We start from the raw sequence: 23,392 nt of genomic DNA, 5'->3' as shown, positions 1-23,392 counted from the left end.
TCTCTTTTAAACTTTTGTTGATGCAATGGTGAATGAACAGTGGCAGCAGCAGCAACACCGAGTTGGGTGTGTTTCTATTAGATAGTAATTGGGCTCTATAATTATCATGTTCCTGGATAATCTACCTGATAATCCTAGAACATTGTTGAACCATGAGTTTATACAGAGGCACATGCTTCATTGGAAGATAAAGATTTTTTTGTCAGGTCTGTACTTATTTTAAGGGAACATAAGAGCTGTTAAATTTTACATTAATAAAATTCCAGCTTTGTCAATCATTTTAACTACTTAAGAAAAAGGAAGATTAAGGGGGGAATTAGAGCAAAGATTACTGATGAATAATAATGTACATGTCTGAATATCTGATGCGTCTTCTCTCATAAGGGCCGTTTAAAAGGTACATTTCGTGCTTCTCTGTTTCTAAGTGCTTATGGCCTAATGCTGTGAACTATGTAGTTCAGCTAACTCTCCTTTGGAAAAGAAATTAGCCGAGCAGAAGGGTGGTGATATAGGGTTTGTATCAGTCACAAGAAAATAGCAAATGAAAACCACATACTTTTCCATCTTAATTGGGATGTGATGGTCTGATAAACATAATCATAGCATGTTCTCTCGTTATCATTGTTTTTCAGATATAAAAATGTGCACTTGTTTTGCACTTAAAGATGAGCGGCTGGCTGACCTTTCTTCCTAACTCCAGCAGCATTTTATTTTGCAGATAATCTGCTTCATTAATGAAAATCAGAAGCAGCTTGGAATATTTCGTGCATAATTAATTATCTTGGCAAGAAGATTTATGAATGTAATTTTTCTCAATTGCTCCAATCAGGCATAAGTGAGACAAACAAATAAATTAAAACTAAGTTATTCATGATCTCTTTGTATAAGACAGTGTCAAGGACATCTAAAAGAATTAAGTAAGACATAAGGGCATATAATCTCTTTTTACTACCCAGATCACATATACTTATAAGATACAATTCTTTGCAAGAGGAAAAACCGGTAACAGAATTCACATTTGGAAGGTTTTATAATTTCAGTACCATGTATATCATAATCATGTAGCCATACGTAATCATATTCTTCATCAGTAGGCAATTAAAATGGCATCAAAGATGGCACATATAAGCACAGCCTCAGGGCATCAGCCTTGTACCTGGTGGGAAGCTATAAAGCTTTTGTGTGGGTGTGAGCGTATACACTTACCCACATACAAGTGTATTCTCCTTTATATGATCCCATGTTGTAAACAGGACTTAGAGCTTGAACGGTAGACCAGATTAAATTAACATGAGGTAACATAAAAGTTACCTAGGTTAACTAGGTAACTGTGTGTTTTTTAAAAAAGTCTCTGTTTGAATGCAGCTTTCTAACACTGGCTGGCATAAAATCAAAATAAGGATTGAATTATCTTGGAGATACTGATATCTAATAGCTCAGCCCAGTAACAGACATACATGACTTTCTAGCCACTCATAGATTAAAATTTATCAGAGTTTTATTTAAAAAAAATTTTTTTTTTTAGTGTGTGTTTATTTCTGAGACAGAGAGACAGAGAGTAAGTGAGGGAGACAGAGAGAGAGGGAGACACAGAATCTGAAGCAGGGTCCAGGCTCTGAGCTGTCAGCACAGAGCCCAATGTGGGGCTGGAACTCAAAAACCATGAGACCGTGACCTGAGCCAAAGTCAGACGCTTAACCAACTAAGCCACTCAGGGGCCCCCATCAGAGTTTTATTTTAACACATAGACGAGCTCTAGAATTTACTCTAAGACATGCCAGCAGTAAATGCAAAGTATCTTACAGTACAGGAGAAGCATATGATTTTACAGCAATAGCAACCCCTCCTAATAAGAATGCATGCTAACCGGTATTGCTTTCAAAGACACTGCATGTCAAAGGCCATGACAGAGGGACTCTGGTGCAGATAGCATGGATATCAATTCTAGCTTTGACATTTACTAGTCACTTCTACACTTCAGTTTCCTTTTCTGAAAATGAGGATAATAATAGTATTTATACGTTTTTATAGATTTTCTGTAAAAAATGACATTATATATGTAAAAATGTTGAGAGCACAGCTTAACATAAGGTAAGTGCTCAATAAATGTTCAGATGTTCACCATATCATTATATATATTGGTGGTCACTTTCTCAGCTTTACTGGATAATGTCTGCACATAAAATCTTACATGTTGGCCAGATCCCACACCAGTTCTCTAAATTACTAGGTAATCTTAGCTTTCCAAAATACTATGATATGGAGGGAAAATAAATGCCACTTCATGGCTTGGTAGTGAGTATAGTTTCTTCAGAAAGGCAACTTTATTTGTAAGTTTAAAATTAATTTTTTCAGGGTGCCTGGGTGGCTCAGTCGGTCCAACTTTGGCTCAGGTCATGATCTAACAGCTCATGAGTTCAAGCCCCGCATTGGTCTCTATGCTGACAGGTCAGGGCCTGGAGCCTGCTTTGGATTCTGTGTCTCCCTCTGTCTCTGCCCCTTTTCTGTTCATTCTCTCTCTCTCTCTCTTTCTTTTTCTCTCTCTCTCTCTCAAAAATAAATAAACATTAAAAAATTTTTTAATTAAAATTAATTTTTTTCTAACTTTTTTACCCTTTAGCTATTTTTTTTAGCTCATTTATACTTCTTATGGTTGATTATGTAATCATTAAGCTTTGTCATTTCTAAATACTGTTCAATTGGCTTAACAACATTTTAATTAGGAACAATTATTTAAGCCCCTAAATAGTCACTAAGAGGATTGGGGGACACACACTGTGACTAAATGGCACTCTCTGCAGTGGTAGGACCGGTGATAAAGCTGTTTGATATGGGTGCTCGATGGGAAAGGCTCCACATTGATCCCTGACCCTCAGACCCTTCCATTGTGTGAGAGAGTTCGCTGCTGCTACTTGAGCTGTCTGCTCAGCCCCATGGCTGCCTGTGATCTCCTTCTACCACCCCAATCTCTTTTTCTTCCCTGCCCCTGGTGCTGAAGATTGTTGGCTTTCCTTTTCTCAGCACTGCTACCACCCAAGCTGGCCAAGAAGTGGGACTCATTCTTTCCTCTTCCCTCATTCTCGTGGTCCCCAAAGACAAGTAAAGGGTATGATTAATTTTAATGATTTTTATAGGAAGATTTATAAGCAAATAAGATAAACAGCACATTTTGAAAGAATGACAACATCTCTTAAAATTGAGCAGTTATCCTGTCAATATGAGAGTTTCTGACTTTCAGTTTTTCCAACAACCAAGAATGTAGGCCAAAGCTTCAGTGTCGAATCTATTTGTCTGCGTGGCTTAGAAATGGGGATGGCAATGTGAGAATATCAAACTTTGGTCCCACTCCTAAGTAGCCCTATCATGTCTTTTCTTTGTCTCTCTGTCTCTGTCTCTGTCTCTCTATCTCTGTATGTCTCTCTATGTCTCTGTCTCTGTCTCTCTCTCTTTCTCACACACACACACACACAGGGAATATAATTAACTCCAGGTCACTTATGGTAGAACCCTAAGTTATATTGGGAAAACTGTGCCTTAGATATTTTTGGCAGTAATGCACGTTGCTGGGACACTAGGCTAGTCTCTGTTTCCTTTCTTGAAATAAAGACTTTCTTCTACTACTGGGAGGGTTTGCCCCAATGAATCAGAGGTAATGCTAGAAATAAAATTTAGGCCCAGAGGTGTCCACTGTACTGATTTTATCCACTGGACTAAATGGCTTTCTGTCATTAAGTAGTTGAAAGTAAAGAGCCTACATAAACACAAACAAGAGTTGAGGCCAGTCTTGGGAAGGGAAGGGAGGAAGTCCTTGGTGCCATTTTTCTTCTGTATAGATGTGAGAAGAAAAATGTTACGTCAACACAAATCAGAATAATCAAATACATAAAATTGTGACTCCAGACAGGGAGATAGATTATCTCCGAAGCTGTTTATAAAGTAACAAGTTTGCTTCATGACAAACAACACCTTTTAGCTTTCCTACTACCCACAGTAGAGGATACTGGGATTCCATAATTTGTTGAGGAGATACTAATACCTTCCAGTTGACTTCAGTAATTCATGGAGGGCTTCCAGATTCCACAAAAGAAACATTGTGAACTTTATCCTCCCAGAATCTCTGGAGATGAAGGCCAAATAATCATAAGCCAATAGTTAGTCCCAGAATGCATCTAAAAAGAAACCCAATCCATGTTTTTGGGAATAATTCTTCTTTCTTCCCCTGTTCCCAAGTCCTCAGGTACAAAAATTAGCAACATGGCTTTAGTGCCTCTTTCCCTAGTATACATTATCACCCAATGGAGCAAATGGATATTTGAAGTTTGGTTATTGCCTAGTTAAATACAGAGCACATTTGACCATATTGCATAGTACAAAATAATGACTACTGGTTTCCCTACTGTAAAAAAGAAAAAAAACCTTATGGGAGATAAAATAGTTGTTATAATACTAGCATGCCTTCAAAAACAAAGTAGACATTAAAACTGTCACCTGTGGCCATCCGCTATGATTGAAAACAGCTTTATATATGTGTGCATTTTTGATAATTGGAAGAGAGATTATCAAAAATTCCTTGGTTAAAGAAGATAAATAACTGATGCCTTTTCCTCTCCTTTATCAGTTTTTGTCTCTAGTAGTAACCAGTTATTTGTGAAGAATTGTTCTCCACATGGAAAAGAAAATGAAAGTAATTTGAAGAGATTTTCATCTTCCCTTAAGCATTTCTATTAAGGTGGTTTGAATTGCTTATTGCTAGCTCGCCTCCTCCAGCATAGTTTTAAACAAAGATCAAAAAATAAGATCTGATCTCGGATTGTAGAACAAATTGCAGAAAAATAGACTGGTAGTTTTTGGCAGTCTGATGCATCGCTTTGGGCTGCAGCAGCAGTTCACCTTCGTGCCACCTGAGTGTTTTATTCTTGACTGTCAGCATTTTCTATCACTTGTGCTCCCATGTTTTACTCCTGTCTTTGGAATTCTGTTTGCCCTTGCTGTCGCCTCTACTCACAGCTGGCCTCTTCCTCTCAAGCACTGTTCCTGATGGGCCTGACCCACACATCTGTTCTCTCTAATGCAATATTTCCATTGATTCCCCGTGGTGGTATATAGAACCTATTTCCATGTTAGAATTAGATTCTATAACTATGGTGTTGTGTTTTGGTTTTTTATCTTAAGAATGTTCATAAACATAGCCTATAAGAACCATTTCTTTCCTCTGGAATCCTTTGGTTCTGCAGTGAGAAGAAAAACATTAGACAAGAAAGTATGAATTCTGATCATGACATTTCTGCCTCTACCTGTGGAACTTTCCTCTTACTGGTTGTGTGAAGTTGTTTAACCTTGTAACACACCTCCTGGGTGTGTTTCCTCATCTGCTGAAAAGCAAATCTCTCCATAGAGGAGGGATGTAAAGATTGGATGAGGTAACTTGTAACCTGGCTAGAGTAGTCCCTGCCCCCTTTCTTCAAAGGTTGGGTTCATATCTTTTACTTTCATTTTCATTCCCAACAGGGTGTTGAGGTGGGGATGGGTTGTCCAACAAGCTAGCCCTTCTTTGCCCAGTTAGTGCTCTCTTCCCGCCTTTCCCCTCAACTCTCCTTCATGCATCTTCAGTTGCTGCGTTTGAGTCTCAAAAAATGCTTGAGTCTTGTCTAATCAAATAAAGAAAAAAAGTGCAGAGAAGCCCCTTTGATTGCCTCTCCTTCCTTAAAGCTGTCATTACATCCCTCCTTTACTGAAGCAATAAGCTTCTTTGGAAGTGTCGTTAACTCTACTTCCTTAGCCTCCACTCAGTGGTCCATAAATGCTTACCAACTGAGATATCATTTCAACGTTCTCCTGTCTCTACTCTTTTAAATTGCCTTTAATTAAAACTCAGTCCTGGAGCACTTGGGTGGCTTAGTCAGTTAAGCGTCTGACTTCAGGTTAGGTCATGATCTTACAGTATGTGAGTTTGAGCCCCGTGTTGGGCTCTGTGCTGACAGCTCAGAGCCTGGAGCCTGCTTCCGATTCTGTGTCTCCCTCTCTCTCTTCCCCTCCCCTGCTCGTGCTTTATCTTTCTCCCAAAAATAAATAAACATTAAAAAAACTCAGTCCTTAGATGTACAATTAACCAACATGGATAGTCTGAATATCCTTGAATAGTGGAACCATTCAGTAAAGATACAATTCAAGTCACATATGTGATTTCAGATTTTCTAGTAGCCACATTAAAAACATAAGGAGTCACATAAAAAGTGAAAAGCAATTATACATGTTGTTTAAGCTAACAAATCTAAAGTAGTAATTAAATATTTAACCAATTCTAAACTTCTTAGCAAGGTATTTTTATTATTTTGTATACAAAGTCTATGAAATTTGCTGTATATTTTATACTCAGAGCACATCTCAGTTTGGGCTTGGCACAATCCAAGTACTCAATAGCCATTTGTGGTCAGTGGCTACCATATAGGATGGTGCAGGTCTACATACAGCATTTCAGTGCATTTTCCTGGCACTCATCCCTAACTTCCAAGGCAGCTCTTGGTTCTCATTGAACATCCCTGATCGCTCCTTCTTTGAATCTGCTGACTTCCCTTCTCTATTTCCCTTCACTCCCTGATAGGTGTTCCCCTTCCCTCCCCAAAAAAGATCTCTACTCCTTCTCTATGTTAGTTTTACCTCCACTGGGCACTGAGTACCTAGAATGTCATATAAAACTGGTAGGATGATCATGAACACATTACTGAGATTAAGCTGGAAGGTAGGAACTGAGAAGAGAGAGGAAAAATGTTGCCATTTCTCCCTTAATCCGTCACTGCCCAGAACTGATTTCCACTGCATACTCTGAACAGTTTATTTCTTCCTTCCTATCTATATCCCCTGAACTCTTGGCTCATGTTTTCATCCTCTTGCAAGGACCATGTTCTACAGAATGTTCTGATGCATCATTTACTGTACTTCTCACTCAGGCTTTTGGACAGCAGCTGATATAATTTAAACGCTTATAAAAAGTGCTCTTGGAATATCTATGCAGCTGTCTGCACTAGCTACTTGTGAGATGCAATGACTGATTTATTAGGTGGCAGAGTATTATGGTTGACATACTCTCAGTAATTTAGGTGTCCTGGTTTTACATCAGAAGGACTCTGAGAGTCTATTCCGTGTGCATCCCACAGCACCGCACAGTAAATCTGATCTAAGAGGCTGCTCATGTGTGTGATGCCTCATGATGAGATGTAACACCCCTACGATGAACTACTTCTGAGTTTTATACCAACTTGTTTTTATGTTTCTTCCCAGGGTGCATTTGGTAGTAAAAATGTGTAGATCTAGAGAGTCAGCGTGCTTTATCAGGAAGGTATGTGATCAGAATGCACAGAATACCAACTTAGATCTTAAACTGCATTCGCCTATAGGGAATAGTATTGCCATACAGGAATAGTATCCTTTGGGTGTTGAAATAGTATTTGCCAAATCTAGGGGATGAGGTCAGTAGATACCTTTTAAAAATCAAAACAACTCACTCCTTCCTTTCATCACTGATGGCATGTGCTAGATGACAAGACTTTGACTCACAAAATTGAGTAGGATTATCTGAGAGTTCAGGGTTCTCACCTGTTTTTAGAGATTAGCAAACACCTGTTTGTACCTATTTTTTATTCACTCAGATTCTATATTAACTTTCCCTATTAAAGCATTCTTGAAATTTCTGAGTTCCTCCCACGTTGGCTAAGAATAAATAAAATTCACTTCCAGTATTTAATAAGATAAATGCTCTCTTTAAGTTAGTTATATTCATGGTCCATTTTTCTTTGATGAAGCCTTTAAATCATTCCTCTAGTTGTGTATTTATATGGGCCTACTGCATCTTTTGTGAGAAATTATTTTAATAAAAATAAATTAATGAATAAATTTTTAAAAATTTGATGTTTATTTATTTTTGAGGGAGAGAGAGCGAGCGAGTGAGCGAGCACACATGCAAGTAGGGAAGGGGCAGAGAGAGAGAGGGAGACACAGAATGTGAAGCAGGCTCCAGGCTCTGAGCTTTTGGCACGGAGCCCGATGCGGGGCTCAAACTCACGGACCGCGAGATCATGACCTGAGTGGAAGCCAGATGCTCAACTGACTGAGCCACGTAGATGCCCCATTAATGAATAAATTGTATAGCTCTTGATAAAATACTCTCTGTGGGCTCTGATATGCATACTGTACATACCATCTAGTTCTAATTGGGTTAATAGAAATACAGATTATCTTCAAATAATTGTAAATACACTAATACAATATGTAGATATGGAGGTTATCTAATGTGCACATTATCCACAGCTTACCAAATATTCTGAAAAAAATGAGGTGCACTTCACATGAAAATTGCTGTAGGGTTACTATTACTTTTTAATTTCACGGTTGTTACCTTAAAATGCCAGTTAGCGGGGCGCCTGGGTGGCGCAGTCGGTTAAGCCTCCGGCTTCAGCCAGGTCACGATCTCGCGGTCCGTGAGTTTGAGCCCCGCGTCAGGCTCTGGGCTGATGGCTCAAAGCCTGGAGCCTGTTTCCGATTCTATGTCTCCCTCTCTCTGCCCCTCCCCTGTTCATGCTCTGTCTCTCTCTGTCCCAAAAATAAATAAACGTTGAAAAAAAAATTTAAAAAAATGCCAGTTAGCAAAGATTTCCAGTTAGTGGAAAGCTGGAGAAACCCTCTTGCCCCCAGTTGTACTGCTTATTCCATGCTGAAAAATGCTAAGTGTTGGTATAAACCATTTTATCTCATAACCAGCTTTGTGATATCAGCCCTGTATTGACAATGGAATGTTCTATTCTAGGTAACTCCTAACTTGATTTTTGTGTAGTGTGTGTGTGTGTGCGTGTGTGTGTGTGTGTGTGTGTGTGTGTGTGTGTGTAGGGGGTACATTTATTATGTGGAGAGCTTCAGGACTAACCTAGCTTTCTCTTTGACCACCTGGTTCATGCATTTCTCCATGTTATAGGAGTTCAGAGAAATCCCGAGGCTGTTGCGGACAAGACATCCTAGACTGTAAAAAGACATAGTATAATGTTTGAGCACTGCCCACCATTCTGAATGGGGTGCCAGGATTCATTTTTCAGGTTTGAAGTAATTCTCCCTAATGACCAGGGCTGTAAGACTTTAGGTGATCTAAGATGGCAGCAGGGCACAGTGGAAAGAGAATGAACTTTGGATTAATGTAGGTTTGCAGGCAAATCCTGGTTCTGCCTCTTATTGTATGGCCCTGGGTAAGCTGCTTCACCTCTCTTCACCACTACAGTGATGATATCGTACTTGTTAGAGAGTTGTGGAGAGAAATAGAAATGAGGCCCAAAATGCAAGTAGCAAACTGTCTAGCATGTTGTGTGTGGGCTCTTAGGGATCAGTAGCTGTGATGTGATCATGAAGATAATACTGCGTAGGATTTGAGAGTGAAATCCTCTTTGATTTAACTGGAATAAGGAATCTGCATCTAGGGTCTCCATATCAGCAGTCCTATGTCCACTTATGTCACCATTTAAAAATGTGCAGCTTCTTTCAAGTCTTTTGCTATTTGTTGTTTCAACCCTGTGTAAAGCATGTATTATAAATCAAGTCTAAATGAATGTGAGTCATGCCCTTAGCTATTTACTATATCAACAGAATTTTAAAAATTTCTCCATTTTCTGAATACAGATTTTCAGCAATTGCAACAAACTAAGTATTTTTGCATTGTCTTTTTAGAGTGGAAATATAATTCTACATATGCTGTTTAATAGCTTCATGTGAGTTTATGTAATAACTATACTCACATTCATATTCTTATCCAGAAAAGATTTATATCCTAAAAGAATGCATGATTTATAGACTGCAGGAACCTATTTTGCTGTTAGCAGATTTTTGAATTATTTTCTTTATTCCGTGTAATCTACTGAACTGATATATCATTTTCATGCTTTTCAGGAATTGCCCTATTTTTTTCTCTTATGTAGAGATTGAAATGAAGAAAAAATAAAAACCCAATCATATGAATTTAACATGTGAAACGAGCTTATGTAAAAAGAGACTGAAATAGCTTAAGTTTTGAAAAATTAAGAAAATACTTCTGAATTTCTACTTGCCTTTTCTAATCACTTGAAATTTGGTTTCTCTTTGTTGCTTCTTACCTAGGTTACTTGTTGGTTTCAGAAAACCATAAAAGATTTGCAGGAACAAAGTCTGGGCTCATCACTTTCAGATAATGAGGAACTAATCTGTAAGCATGAGGAATTGATAATAAAAGCAAAGGTAAGAGACACATTAAAAAATAATTTAAAAATGCATAGACTTCTTTTGAATACACTTCTGTAGGTAATATAGAGAAATACCAAAACTCTCTCTGAGTAATCACTATTTACACAGAAAAGATTCTGATAGCATTAGCTAATACCACTGCCTACTGACTGGGCTTCTAGAATAATAACCAACAAAACAGCCTCTACAACAATAATAACTATCTTCTTTTGAATAGTTAGTATGTATCAGACACTGTATTCAAGAGATGCGTTATATAAATGATCACAAACCCGTAAGGGGTAGGTATTGTTTTAGAGATCAAAACAAAGAAAAAACAGAGGCTTGGAGATGCAAAATAACTTGACCAATGTAATGTATCTTGTCAGTGGCAGAGCTGAAATTTGATTCCAGGTTTTGTCTAGCTCCAAGGACCAAACTCTCAAACTACATTCTTCTAGCTTTCTAAAAAAATCTTTTCCCTACACTGAAGTCTCATTATGCTATCACTTTTATGATTTCCGGGTATAGTTTCTTGCTGTTCCCACTTATATTTCCCCATTTCCTTGACTTGTTTCACATTTCTTCTTCTTTTTGTAAAAAAGTAATGGCTACTGGCCAACCACTTGTAGGTATGTGGAATGTGCAAAATGGAATCATGAGATACTGAAAGCAAGATGAGCAGAGTGGCCGGCTGTGTAGAGGGGCTCCTCTCCCCCTGGCGTCTTGTTATTTGGAAATTGATTCATTTGTATGTGTGGGGTCTATAAATACTTTCCAAAGTTCTTTACACGTGCCCCATTTTAATCTGTAAGGAAACAAAAGTTCATTTGTAGTAGATTGAGTGGGAACAGTGAAAACTTTAATCAGTATCAAGACTTAGAGAACTTTCTATTATTAATATCTTGGGTGGTTGGTAGCTATAGATTACAGCAAGTCTTGAAACTCTGGAAAACAATGGGCAAGCACTACTAGATAAGGGTTGAAACTAAGGAAGACAAACCAAATAAATATTTACATGTTTGGAGGGGTGGGATTGGCAGCAGGCATGGGGAGGGGGGACAGGCAGGGGAAGCAGTAGACTGCATTTATCTGGACTGAAGTCTCAGAGAGATCATGATGCTTTTGTTTGTTTATTTATGGCTTCTCTCTGAACACTGCAGTATACATAGGTATCCCATGTGTTTGGTTTGAATATTTGCCTGATCGATAAAAGATTCAATTACAGAAGACTGTTACGGGGGATGATTTTTTAAAGTTCTTTAAAGTTTTTCCGCAATTGGTTTATCTGTTTAGGAAATTATTATTATTTGTTGTTGTTGTTAAGGCTAAACAGCAGTTTATTCTCTGGGTGTCAAACTCTTAAGTGTTTTTCAGTGAAAATTCTATCAAAATCCCTAAATGCTAAGCCGAAGAGATGACCTGAATTGCACAGAATTGTCGCCTCCTTTAAAACAAACAAAAGTGGTTTATTCACAAAATTTAGACATACTTGGAGTTATATTCCCTGTAATACATGGTTCCTCACAGCCCTGAGGAAAATCTCACAGTCTGGAGAAAGTATTTGTTGACCTATAACCTCAGTTCTTACAGGACTTTGACAAGTTCTTTCATATAGATAGTAATGTTCTACTTCTATCTTTCACAACTTTAATTGGCTCCTATTTCTTTATCCCTTCTTAATGCCTGACCTTCTAGCTCATGGGTGCTTTTACTGAACTTCTTCTGTTATTCCGCCCTGTTGCCAAGTTCTTCACTTCAGCGATTCTGTTTTTCATGCCGTTGCCTCACACTGATTCATCTTTGTAATTGTTTTGTCCTGCTTCATTTATCTAATGTTCTTCTTTATATCTTAAGATATACTTTATTCATATATTAAATGTTTGATCTGCCCAGGGCCTTAATTCTACTTCCTCTGATTCAGGTATTTCAGTGTGTTGTGTGTGCTCATCAGATGTTATTTTTCTCTAGTTAATATTCCCTTGGGATATCAGCAATTTTTGACTGGTAAGGCATGGAAGGCTAGTGGTCTAACCTAGTGGTCTAACTGGTAAGGCAGTGAAAGCTAGTGGTCTAACTTGACCCCTTCTAGATGAGTTGGGGTGGGGGGAAGGGGCTGGGTGCCCTTGAGTGCAGAGAGCTTCTGTTGTTTCAATTAGGGTTCAACCATTCCTGGTTTTCCCCTCTACCCTAGACACATACAAAGAAGGGGACCCCTTGAAGGACCTCCCACTGATTGGACTTTCAATCCTGCTTTGTTTCAAGACCCATTTCCCGGGGTTAAGTTCTATCCCTTTCACTTTCACTTAGTGAGAATTAGAGAGGGCTCACTAAGAAACAGATCAGTTTGATTATCTCTCATATAGTAACCATCTACCTGGTCAGATTCCAGTGTCATCTTGATGTTATTTCTTCCCTCTTGTATTGAGGGAACTGGACTGGAGCCACTATTTTCTGTCCCAAAAATGGTACATTGACAAGCACTGACCAAGTAGGTGCAGAAAGAAAGTGTCAAACCCAGAAAGTTGTCCCCTGGCATATCTCCTGCCAGAGTGTCTAACTTTATTCTATTCTAAGACCCAACCACCTTTTGGTTCCTCATGGAAAGTTCTCATATCTGTAAACTTTCTTCTCACTTTGATGGCCTTTAGAAAAAGGACCAACTATAGAATATGTAGGGCCCATCGTAAAGTGAAAATGTAGAGGCCTTTCTTAATAAATTGCTGAGATTTCAATACAGCAACAGCAGAGCATTAAACCAAGCATGGGGCTCTTCTAAACTCAGGGCCCTGTGTAATTAGTCTTATTTACGGTGTTAAGTGTTCTGCAAGGACCTACCAACATTTGCGGGTTAGATACTTTCCTTAGCTACCTTGGACTGACTGACCCTCTTCCTACCTGGATAAACAAGTTTTCTAAAAAATAGATTATAATGTTATAATGGGTTATGTCCACATTTTAAAAATGGCTCAAATCTCTGCTGTCACTTGCTGTGTAACTTTGGGGGCATTTGATGTCTTTTAGCCTTACCTTCCTCACCTATAATGAGGAGGTGTGAAAACTCAATTAGAAAATATTTGTGGGAAGGGGAAGAAGAAAAAAAAAGATAAGGAGGGAGCCAAAGCTTAAGAGACTCTTAAAAACTGAGAACAAACTGAGAGTTGATGGGGGATGGGAGGGAGGGAAGGGTGGGTGATGGGTATTGAAGAAGGCACCTGTTGGGATAAGCACTGGGTGTTGTATGGAAACCAATTTGACAATAAATTTCATATTAAAAAAATATTTGTGAAAGCACCCACATTTTAGTAGTGGCTCAAAAATGTTTTTCTTTCCCCATGAATGGTGTAAATGTTCAAATAGTTTTCATGTGTCCTTTTTCAACCATCTCATTCCTTGTTCTTAGGGAAGGATTCCAATTTTATATGACGTTAAGCATGAACCAGCATATTATATTTTGGAGTTTTGTTTGGGTATGGGTATGAGGAAAGGAAGGGGGAATGTTTCTTTCAAAGGAGGTTTAATGTATAAATAAGGCCTCAAGCTGGGGATTTATTAGTGAAACTCATAAATAATCTGGTAACACAGGGAAAGTAGGTGTTTCTGCTCCCCACAGCTAAATTGAACAGCAGGAAGCTGTTCTGTATTGCTTGTTAGTCTACACAGTAAGTTCTTTCTAAATAAATTTTGAAAATGCCTCTATCATTTCTCACTGGAATATATTCAAATAGGAATTTGGAAAACTTCCTATCTCTTAATAAATATGATACCTTATTCAGAATGTGTTGAAATAATTGAACAAAAGGAATTTTTATTATAATCTTTGACTATGAGTAAATTGTATTAAATCATTATACTTTGTTTACCAAATAAGAAAGATATTTTCCTTTTACATATGTCGCAGATAAAGAAATAGCAGACATTGATGATTATAAACCACCTTTTGGTTAAGAGCCTTACATACTCCTAGATTTTCTCATATATGAATTTGATTCCCCAAGGCTTGAATTCAAACTTTGGAGCTCACAGTTGTTTTTAGGATGTGTTAACATAGTATATAAATAAATACTTCCTTATTATCTCTTTTGAGGAGGTATAATCATTCCTTCTCCTATACATCAGAAATAATGTTCATATAAGAACTGCCTTCAGGAATGAACTTGAACTTCTATTGGGAGGAAAACTTTTCCAATTTGTGTGCAGTGATTGGTGCCTACAAATTAATTGACAATAGATTAACAGGAGTAAAGACAAGGTTTATTTTCATATATGCATGGGAGATCACAGTAATGGAAAATTTGTGGAATAGCCAGAAGTTCAGGTTTATGTATATCAATTTAACAAAAAGGGAGTGGGGGCTGAGGGCCCCAGTGGAAGGGTATGGAAGGTTCTGTTGGGCTTTTTGATGTAAATGAATGGGCAGTTTGTATTCTTCCTGGCTGGAAGTTTCCCAGTGGGAGAGTTTATGGCAGCTGAATTTATACTTCCTGGTACTAAGAGTCAGTCTTCTTTCAATTAGGAAATTCTCTGGGAAGAGAGTCAATGGTAGTGATATTTTCAGGAGACTTTGCTTAAGTTTAGGTAATATTTCTTTCTGTGACTGCAGATTGTTTAGATGTTTTCAGTTTAAAGTAATTCTCATACCACTGTGGTAGGCTATTAATCCTCTTCTGTTTCTTCAAAGCTTGGTTTAGTTCAGACCCTTTGTAGTTCATGCATACTAGAAACACCTGGGCTTTGAAAAACTACTGAGATCTGAACCTCGTGCTCAGAGATTCTAGGTAGTTTGGGTCATCAAATTAATTAATTTTGTCAATCTTAAAATGGTTATGTTTTTATGAAAAAAGCAATCCAGATTTCTCCTTCTAAAAAAACTGGGAGATATGGTAATATCAGGCTCACCTTTTCATATAGACATAACAACACTTGGCTGGAGCCCTGTAATAGCTATTTCCTTTAGAGAAGGCATATGCACTCCAGTTTGCCACAGTCCCTACCGTTCCTCATTACTACCTCCCCTCCCACCTTTGTTTTACCTCATTCACATTATGTGCCCAGCCCCTGTAAGCATTTGGGTTAGAGACATGATGGGCAATGAGGTACCATCCAAGTATAGTAGTGGTGAAACTGATTTGCATTTTTGAAGATTACCTTGGAAACTGTGAATAATCAGAATGAGAGGGAGTGATACTGAAGACAGGAAAGTCACTTACAAAGTGTTTCAATTTTGATGAGAACAACTTTAGGTGGAGTGTAATGTCTTTTGAGATTGAGGATATCATGCCTTGTTTTTTTTTTTTTAATATATTTATTTATTTTGAGAGAGAGAGAGAGAGAGAGAGAAAGACAATCCCCAACAGGCTCCATGCTGTAAATGCAGAGCCTGATGTGGGTCTTAATCCCACAAACTGTGAGATCATGACCTGAGCTGAAACCCAGAGTCTGATGCTTAACTGACTGAGCCATTCAGGCACTCCAATCCCCATCTTGAAGGCTTAAAAGAGACTTATAGCCTTGTTCAACATGTGGCCCACAGACAGCAGCAGCATCTGAAAGTCTTAGAAATACAGAATCTCAGACTCTAACCACTAAACCTTCTGGGTCAGAATCTGCATTTTAACAAATTTCCCCAGAGGACTTGAATTGACACTAAAGTTTAAGAGGCACTGACTTAGAGGTTTTCCCATTTATTTCCTGTATGTCCATATTCTCCTTAATTTTCCAGATGACTGTATGTTGTTTATGAAGTCCTTGGCTAACAATGATCTTTGGTATTCTGACATGTATAGAAATATCATCTTCAATGTTTTCATATAGTAGAATTCACATTCCTCAGTTCAAGATTAAAACCATCTTCCATGATTCATCATCTAATCCGATTTTCCAAGTCATTGAAAATATTTTCCAGTTGTTGCTGAGTGATTTCATAAATTGGATTTGTGATCTTAGCCTCAAGTTCCTTCAAAAAGTATTATTTGGAGATCTTAAAAAATACCAGTCCTTAAGTCCCACATAAACTGTATTTAGAGGAAAAAGCCAAGTTTAAAGTTACAAAATATTTATAACTATAAGATAAGAAAGTAAAGCAGAATCTCTTGCAAGCTTATTTGAATAATTTAAATGCATAATTATCATCAGTAGAGCCACTACAAGGAAGCGGCTCTTTAAAAATATTATGTTTATTGTTTTATTTTTCTGATTACATAATACATTTTCATTTTAGAAAAATTAGAATATACATAAAACTAAAGAAATGTGAAACCACACTGTGTGGATGTGGATGGGAATGGGAAGGAAATAGAAAATATACATAAAATTGAATATCCCCAAACTGGGTATGTGAGTATAATATATGTTTTTATATACAAAATTGTGTATGTATTGTTTTTATATACAAAATTGTGTATGTATGCACTGTGAGTTTTCCAATTAGCATTATAATCATAAGCATTTCTCCATTGAAATGCATATTTTAAATATTTTAATGATTACATGTTATTAAACCATATACCTATATCATAAATCATTTTCTTCTCATTGTGGCACGTATTAACCTGTATAAAGAAGCTGACTATTCTTTTTTTTTTTTTTAATTTTTTTTTCAACGTTTATTTATTTTTGGGACAGAGAGAGACAGAGCATGAACGGGGGAGGGGCAGAGAGAGAGGGAGACACAGAATCGGAAACAGGCTCCAGGCTCTGAGCCATCAGCCCAGAGCCTGACGCGGGGCTCAAACTCCCGGACCGCGAGATCGTGACCTGGCTGAAGTCGGACGCTTACCGACTGCGCCACCCAGGCGCCCCAGAAGCTGACTATTCTATTTAAACTTTCATTACATCCCCAAATTCTTTCACGAAGGTCTGTGAGAAAATGGTAAAACCACTATAAAACATACTGCTGCAGTGAGTCAGCTTACATCATCTCTGGTGATTATAAGGAAAATGTATAAAATGAAGCAGAGTTTGTTTCTTTTATAATGTTTTATGTAATGGAAAAAATAAAGTGGGGTCTGGGTCTGAAATGTCTCAAGACAGAAATTAAGTGAGTCCCCAAACAGTAAAGGCACCTGCATTAGTGCATTTCAATTCCTCTGTCTTCATTTTAGTGAATAATTTGTTTTACTTGTCTGATTTTTTAATGAACTTCCCAATTAAAAGCAGATGTCACTTTTTACAGAACATAAATTAGAAACAATTTCATTACTAACAGGCAAAATAAGTATAAATAGTACTGCATTTGCCTGTAAGCATTGGGAAAATCTACAATATGATGGGCTTTTTCACATTGGTAAACTTACTGGAGCCTTAACTTGTGGGTTAATTTAAAACTTAGTGAACCATATGCTTTCATTTCTAGGGGAAATTTGATTTCGAAAGTCCCTCAGAAATGTTTATGCCCATCTAAGAAAGAGGTGAGTTAAGGAAGGAAATAAAGAACATTGTATTCCATGATCACCAGGTTTAAAACTACCTGCTGTCATTTTGTTTACAGAATCTTCACCAGCTCGTTAAGTTTAAAGGCTTAGAAAAAGTTTCCTCTCCCTCTTTTTTTACTTATGACTTTTACAATAATTCTTTATATGTTTTCTTCCAACCCCTCCCTTCCCCCTCCTCCTTTCCCTCCTTCTTCTCCTTCTCTTCCTTTCCTCCTCCACCTTCTTCCTCATTTAGCCCTTAAATAAAATTTCCACAAAACATGGATTTGTATAGTTAAACTATTATTACAACTCAAGGTAATACTGCTATCATAATCATAATAGCGAAAATGAGTCGATATAAAGCAGACACCAGAGAAGCATTTTCTTCTTATGGCTTAACACACTCACCCCTTAAATCCCTACAACCTTTCTATTCCACTTCAGCATCCACTTGGAGACTTTCAATACTGAAGCCTTAGATCTCTGTGATGTTCATCATTCCAAAGGCCTTCACCTCAGCTTCCCAGTCCTGTGGCCGCACTTGGTTCCAGAGCATCATCTGACCCTGCTCTCCCCACACTCCCTTTCCTTTTGCCCTTTCCTGGCTTCCCTCCTCATAGTCTTCAGCCTGGGCCACCAGCGCTACTTGTGAGTAAACTCAATCACTCATTTTCTGTTTCTACTTCTGAAAGAAGATGAAACATTTGCAGAATTTTCTGATTAGATCTTTTAAAAGGAAATGGCCTATTATCAGTTAGCCTCATGAATCCCTTTATTTATTTATTTATTTATTTATTTATTTATTTATTTATTTTTTAATGTTTTTTTTTTTTTTTTTGAGAGAGAGACACAGAGAGAGTGCGTGCACACAAGTGGGAAAGGGCAGAGAGAGAGAGAGAGGGAGACACAGAATCCGAAGCAGGCTCCAGGCTCTGAGCTGAGCTGAAGTCAGACACTTAACTGACTGAGCCACCCAGGCACCCCATGAATTCCTTTATTTATCATCTGTTAACTCCCTGCTCTGTTCTCCATAATAACCAGTACAAACTTTTATCCTCTTTTAAAGCTCCTGGACAGGCTTTGCTTAACCTCAGAGTCACTCAGCCACAAAAGGTAAAATTGCTTGACTCTTTTCTTCTCTGCCCTTGTTGTCTGAAATTTCCACCTCTTTTCCAAATCCCCTCGTTTCCAAATCTAGGCCTCTGTCCACTGTTCTAGGTCCCACCTTTTCCATCTTTTCAGTTTGAGTCTCTCTTCTTAATACCTCATTTTTCAGTCACCCATTCCCATCTTCTCTCAATTACATTTTAGTGTCACAAAATCAAAAACAAAACACTGCTGCTCAACCCTTAAGGTACTATTCCACTTTTTCCTTGGCTACTGTTATGGCTTGAATTGTCTTTCCCAACATTCCTATGTTGAAGTCATAACACCCAGCATGTCAGAATACGATCTCTTTTGGAAACAGGGTGATGGCAGAAGCAATTAGTGAAGATGAGGTCATTAGGGTGGATCCTAGATCTATATAGCTTTTTAAAAGGGGACATTTGAACCCAGAGGCAGACATGCACAGAGGAAAGATGATGTTAAGAGACACAGGGAGAAGATGGCCCTTGACAAATCCAGGAGAGAGGCTGGGAACAGGTGTTTCCCTCGCTGTTCTCAGGAGGAACCGACCCTTCTTTTTTTTTAAATTTTTTAAAACTGTTTGTTTATTTTTGAGAGAGAGAGACAGAGCTTGAGCGGGGGTGGGGCAGAGAGGAAGGGAGACACAGAATCTGAAGCAGGCTCAAGGCTCTGAGCCATCAGCACAGAGCCCAACAAGGGGCTCAAACTCATAACTACGAGATCATGACCTGAGCCGAAGTCAGACACTTAACCGACTGAACCACCCAGGTGCCCCAGGAACCAACCCTTCTTATCGTTTCCATGCCTTCCACATTTGTTCTCACCTTTAGTCTTGATTTAGTCTGTGCTCTCAGCATTCAAGTTTTTCCCCTCATTTTCTTCTTCTTTTTCAAAGTTAATTGCAAGTGATAGTGTTGGAGTTGACATGGGAAGAGTGAAGGTAAAAAAAAATAGGCATAGCCTGAGGTCAGCTTGGTTACCAAAGAGGAAGAGGAGGAGAATGAACACAGAGTGTGCTTCAAAAATGAAACCAGGGGCAAGTGTTAAACGCCTTAGTCAGAAAAGCTAAGCGGAGACAGAAGCTGTAAACAGACTTTGGTATGTAATTCAAGATTGGGCCCCACAGAAGTTAGCCCAGAAGCAAAACAAAGAGAGTAGCATTCACATTTAGGGTGTCTAGACAATATTTTGAGGTCAGCACATGGGGCAGAGAGGGTCTATCTAAAGCTCTGTCTCCATTCCAGCCTAGACGGTGAGCCCTATGCAAATCTTAGCCCGATGACCTTGGGACACAGTGTCAATCCAGACTCCTTCTCTGGGAAGCTCTTGGATCTCCCAGCACTTGCCTTTCCCTTCTATTATTTTTTTAAGTTTATTTTTATTTATTGTGAGAGAGAGCAAGTGGGGGAGGGGCAGAGAGAGAGGGAGAAAGACAATCCCAAGCAGGCTCATTGCTCTCAGCTCAGAGCCAGATGTGGGGCTTGAACCCACGAACTGTGAGATCATGACCTGAGCCGAAGTCAGACATTTAACCACCTGAGCCACCCAGGCACCCCTCCCTTCTTTTTCTCACAGAGCATTGCTTGCTTATTGTTTAATTAAAGCAACTTTTCCATCCTTGCTGGCATTTCAGTTGTTCACATGTCTGGTATCTCCACATGTTTAATTTCTCCACGGCTATGAATTTCTCTAAAACAAGGCCATGACATATTCATTTATGGATTTCCTGAAGCATCCAGTAGAGGAGTCTGGGACACCTAGCATTTGTTGGGTCAGTAGATGACTCTATTAGAAACAAAGCTGGCAGCAACATGTTACCCCATGTTGGCCCTTGCCAGACTTCTAAATTGCTGTGGTTTGTAAGTGACTTTCAGTTTGGCTGGGAGGTCATGAGTCATTCTCTCTACTACATAATTATGGATTAAACATAATTTGATAGGAAGACTTGATTCTAAAGCAACAGAGAAATAATGGTCAAAACTTTGTGAAAGATGGATGCAGTGTTAGAAGGAAAGAAATCTGATCTACACTAATGTGTGAATGTCTGCCACCTTCTTAACAATCCATGACTTTTGTTTTTCTTCTTCTTAAAATTTTCCACCACCCCATCCCATCTCTAATTTTTTATTTAATTTATTTATTTATTTATTTATTTATTTATTTATTTATTTATTTTTTCAACGTTTATTTATTTTTGGGACAGAGAGAGACAGAGCATGAACGGGGGAGGGGCAGAGAGAGAGGGAGACACAGAATCGGAAACAGGCTCCAGGCTCTGAGCCATCAGCCCAGAGCCTGATGCGGGGCTGGAACTCACGGACCGCGAGATCGTGACCTGGCTGAAGTCGGACGCCCAACCGACTGCGCCACCCAGGTGCCCCTCTAATTTTTTAAAGTAAATGTTTATTAATCTAAACACAAGAGTGGAATTTCAGGCAATGTTGAAAAGTGAGGTGATTTGCAGAATGGCCAAACCCAACGCTGCCTCTAACTTCTACTTGCTATTTTTTTTTTCAACGTTTATTTATTTTTGGGACAGAGAGAGACAGAGCATGAACAGGGGAGGGGCAGAGAGAGGGAGACACAGAATCGGAAACAGGCTCCAGGCTCTGAGCCATCAGCCCAGAGCCTGATGCGGGGCTCGAACTCACGGACTGCGAGATCGTGACCTGGCTGAAGTTGGACGCTTAACCAACTGCGCCACCCAGGCGCCCCTCTACTTGCTATTTTTTAAAAAATTTTTAAAACATTTATTCATTTTTGAGAGACAGAGTGCTAGTTGAGGAGGGCAGAGAGAGAGGGAGACACAGAACCCAAAGCAGGCTCCAGACCCTGAGCTGTTAGCACAGAGCCTGACAAGGGGCTCAAACTGACAAACCATGAGACTGTGACCTGAGCCAAATTCAGAGGCTTAACCGACTGAGCACCCAGGCACCCCTAAGTTCTACCTACTCTTAAAAGTAAAGTGTTTCTTTGTCATCTTTTTTCCCCTTTCTTTTCTTGGAAGTTTGTCCCTCTTATTCCCTTGACTTATTTTGCTCATCCCCCACCCTTGTCTCTTCTGGCAACCACCAGTTTGTTTTCTATATTTCCTGAGTTTGTTTCTGTGTTCTGTTCTTGTTTATTCATTTAATCATTTGTTTTGTTTTTGAGATGCCACATGTAAGTGAAATCATGTGGCATTTGTCTTTCTTTGTCTGACTTATTTCACTTAGCATGACACCCTTTGGCCCCAAATGCCACGTTATCTTCTGAAGCTGAAAAATAGCACGTCCTATGATGGTAATAGGGCATTACAGGCACAGAAAGGGTGTGCAGGGTGAATTCTTTGTAAACCTGGTGTTTGTAATACAGAGATCCCCTGCATTGTGAATCTGGAGATTTGAATCATTTTTTCCTTTTTCAGCTTGTTGAGATATAATTGACACATATAATTGTAAGATATTTAAAGTGTACATCTTGATGATTTGATATATGTATACACTGTGAAAAGATTGCTCCCATAACAATTAACACATCCATCACCTCACGTATTTATCTTTTCATGTGTATGAAAACAGTTAAGTTCCACCCTCTTAGGGAATTGCAATTATACAATAGTGTTACCCACTATAATCACCCTGTTATACATTAGATCTTCAGACCTTACTCATCTTATAACTGAAAGTTTGCCACCTCTTTTACCAACCTTTCCCATTTTCCCAGCCCCCAGCCCTGGCATCCACTTTTCCAGTCTTTTTCTGAATTTGACTTTCTTTCTTTCTTTTTTTTAAGATTATATATGTAAGTGATAAAGATACTTAAAGATTCTCATTCATGTGTACAGTAAGTCCCTGAGAAAGATTTAAAGAAACTACTCACAAGAGGGCTCATAGGGAATATTCAGATAGGGTTAGGCACCTCTCCTTTTGTATGAACTGTCATGCTAACATGATCACAGTATCTGATGTCACTGTATGTATAGTACAGATGTTCTACCCAGACACTCACATCTTGAAAAATACTGTCACTTCTTGCCTATCAGTAACCAGCACTTTCAAACACTGAATGTTCAAGGACACATGTTATGGGCTTCAAACCATTTCTGTAAGATGTTCCTGCAATCTGGGATTGCTGTGCAGCATTACCTTACACAGCAGTTGGCTTGTGCAGTCATTTTGCTTCTCTGCATTCCAGGAACAAGAAGAACCACTGGCTGTATATATTACACACATGTCTGCACATTTGAAAATATATCTGGAAAATACTGGGTATTTGGTTTCTTCTTGCTACTTTAGATTTGTGATCTTATTTTTCTTATAGGCAACTTTAAGCCTCTTTTCTTCATAGCCCTTTTGTTTTTTTTTGTTTTTTTTTTGTTTTTTTCAGTCTAACTACAAATGTGTACTTTATTTTTTTTTATTTTTTTTATTTATTTTTTTATTTATATATGAAATTTATTGTCAAATTGGTTTCCATACAACACCCAGTGCTCATCCCAAAAGGTGCCCTCCTCAATACCCATCACCCACCCTCTCCTCCCTCCCACCCCCCATCAACCCTCAGTTTGCTCTCAGTTCTCAACAGTCTCTTATGCTTTGGCTCTCTCCCACTCTAACCTCTTTTTTTTTTTTTTT

At 38.5% G+C, this 23,392-nt stretch overlaps 1 protein-coding gene across 6 annotated transcripts in view; it reads left to right on the top strand.

The window, feature by feature from the left end:
* Positions 1–23,392, top strand: part of CCDC141 (coiled-coil domain containing 141) — a 213,211-nt gene that overhangs the window by 72,301 nt on the left and 117,518 nt on the right. For all 6 annotated transcript variants that reach the window (XM_040475527.1, XM_040475526.1, XM_040475528.1 and 3 more), the window contains exon 6: positions 10,132–10,248. In XM_040475527.1, coding sequence (XP_040331461.1) covers positions 10,132–10,248 — 117 coding nt within the window. The remainder of the gene's footprint in view (positions 1–10,131; positions 10,249–23,392) is intronic.

This window comes from Herpailurus yagouaroundi, unplaced genomic scaffold (assembly GCF_014898765.1).
Source record: "Herpailurus yagouaroundi ecotype Mexico unplaced genomic scaffold, PumYag 140, whole genome shotgun sequence".
Taxonomy (NCBI): domain Eukaryota; kingdom Metazoa; phylum Chordata; class Mammalia; order Carnivora; family Felidae; genus Herpailurus; species Herpailurus yagouaroundi.
The sequence above is the reverse complement of the archived record's forward strand: the minus strand, read 5'-3'. Positions and strand labels throughout refer to the sequence as shown.